The sequence below is a fragment of the Bactrocera latifrons genome, unplaced genomic scaffold (genome assembly GCF_001853355.1).
Source record: "Bactrocera latifrons isolate USDA-ARS-PBARC rearing strain unplaced genomic scaffold, ASM185335v1 scaffold_21, whole genome shotgun sequence".
Lineage (NCBI taxonomy): Eukaryota > Metazoa > Arthropoda > Insecta > Diptera > Tephritidae > Bactrocera > Bactrocera latifrons.
Genome location: NW_017535630.1, coordinates 1,265,652 through 1,266,905, shown reverse-complemented (window position 1 = coordinate 1,266,905; position 1,254 = coordinate 1,265,652). Strand labels below are relative to the sequence as shown.

Sequence of the window (1,254 nt, the reverse complement as noted above, 5' to 3'; positions counted from 1 at the left end):
TAATTGAAATTAAAAAAAAATTACATTTTTTTATGGAACATATTTTTTTTTTTAGTTATTAGTTTTTTAATAACAGAAAAGAAAATTTGTTCTTTTTCGAGTCAGGTGTATGCAGAAGACTACCAGACCTGATTTTAGAACAAGTAAATTTCAGCCGGTGTTCTGATATCATGCAAAAAAATAAGATATGGTCTGATGCCAAGAAACCCCAACTGGAAGTGACAACATTTTACAAAATTATATTGATTCTCCCGAAACGGCTAATGAACAATTGTGCTGTTCGGTTCTCCATAACCAAAAATGACCTCTATTCTATGTAATAACACACTCACAAAAACACACATACACACGTACAACGTCGTCAGTGCCTTCAATGGTAGTTTTTTAAAAATCCATTTGGAACACATTTATTTTGGCTGATTTCTTAATTATTTTTCTCCACAAATTACTTTGACTTACTTTTGCACTTGGCCATTGGCCAAAATGAACAGGCATGTTTCCGAAAGTTGTGTTATTTTTATGCTGTCTTAGGAAAACCGCGACTAAAAATACAAAGTAAATGCACAGAAATGTCACCGGGAGCCAAATGGAAAATAATTGGCAAAATACTAATTAGAATAATAAACAATAATTGAATAAAAAAGTTTTGGAACCGAAATTGCGTGCACAAGTTGTCTGCATATCAGATAAAGGTTGTTTGTTTGTCCAATAGGTTTCTTCTGACATAGATATATATGTATAAGGAAAATATCTATGTTAAAGTTATATGTACATATATATAATATATAGTCAACATATCTGCCATAGTTAACGTTTCGGTACACATCCATACACATGTGCATAACCTTTTTGATATACATATATCTATACAGGTATGTCACTCACCTTTTTATGACTTTTGAAAACGGAGCATTTAAATGTGTCTGTGCTGGCATCTCGTGCAATATAGCTAAATATTTTGAGATCGCTGCTATCGTGTGACACATAGAAAATTCTATAGATGGGATGATTGAGTAGTTCGATTTCTTCCGCGTCATTTGTCCAGTTCTTTTTCTGGAAAGAAAAAATATTATAAAATAAAATACAAATACGGATTTAAATTAAAATTAATTAAAAATTTTTAAAATAAATCAAAGTTAATTAAAATAATATCATAAAATATGAAAATACAAATTAGAAAAACACTGAACGAAACAAAAGTAATAATCAAAATAAAATGAAATAAATTAAATTGAAAAATCAATAAAGAGAAAA

General features: G+C 29.2%; 1 protein-coding gene across 1 annotated transcript in view; it reads right to left on the bottom strand.

The window, feature by feature from the left end:
• Positions 1-1,254, bottom strand: part of LOC108968341 (capon-like protein) — a gene marked incomplete in the record, with an annotated part of 280,943 nt that overhangs the window by 44,273 nt on the left and 235,416 nt on the right. The window contains 1 exon segment of the mRNA XM_018932321.1: positions 886-1,053. Coding sequence (XP_018787866.1) covers positions 886-1,053 — 168 coding nt within the window.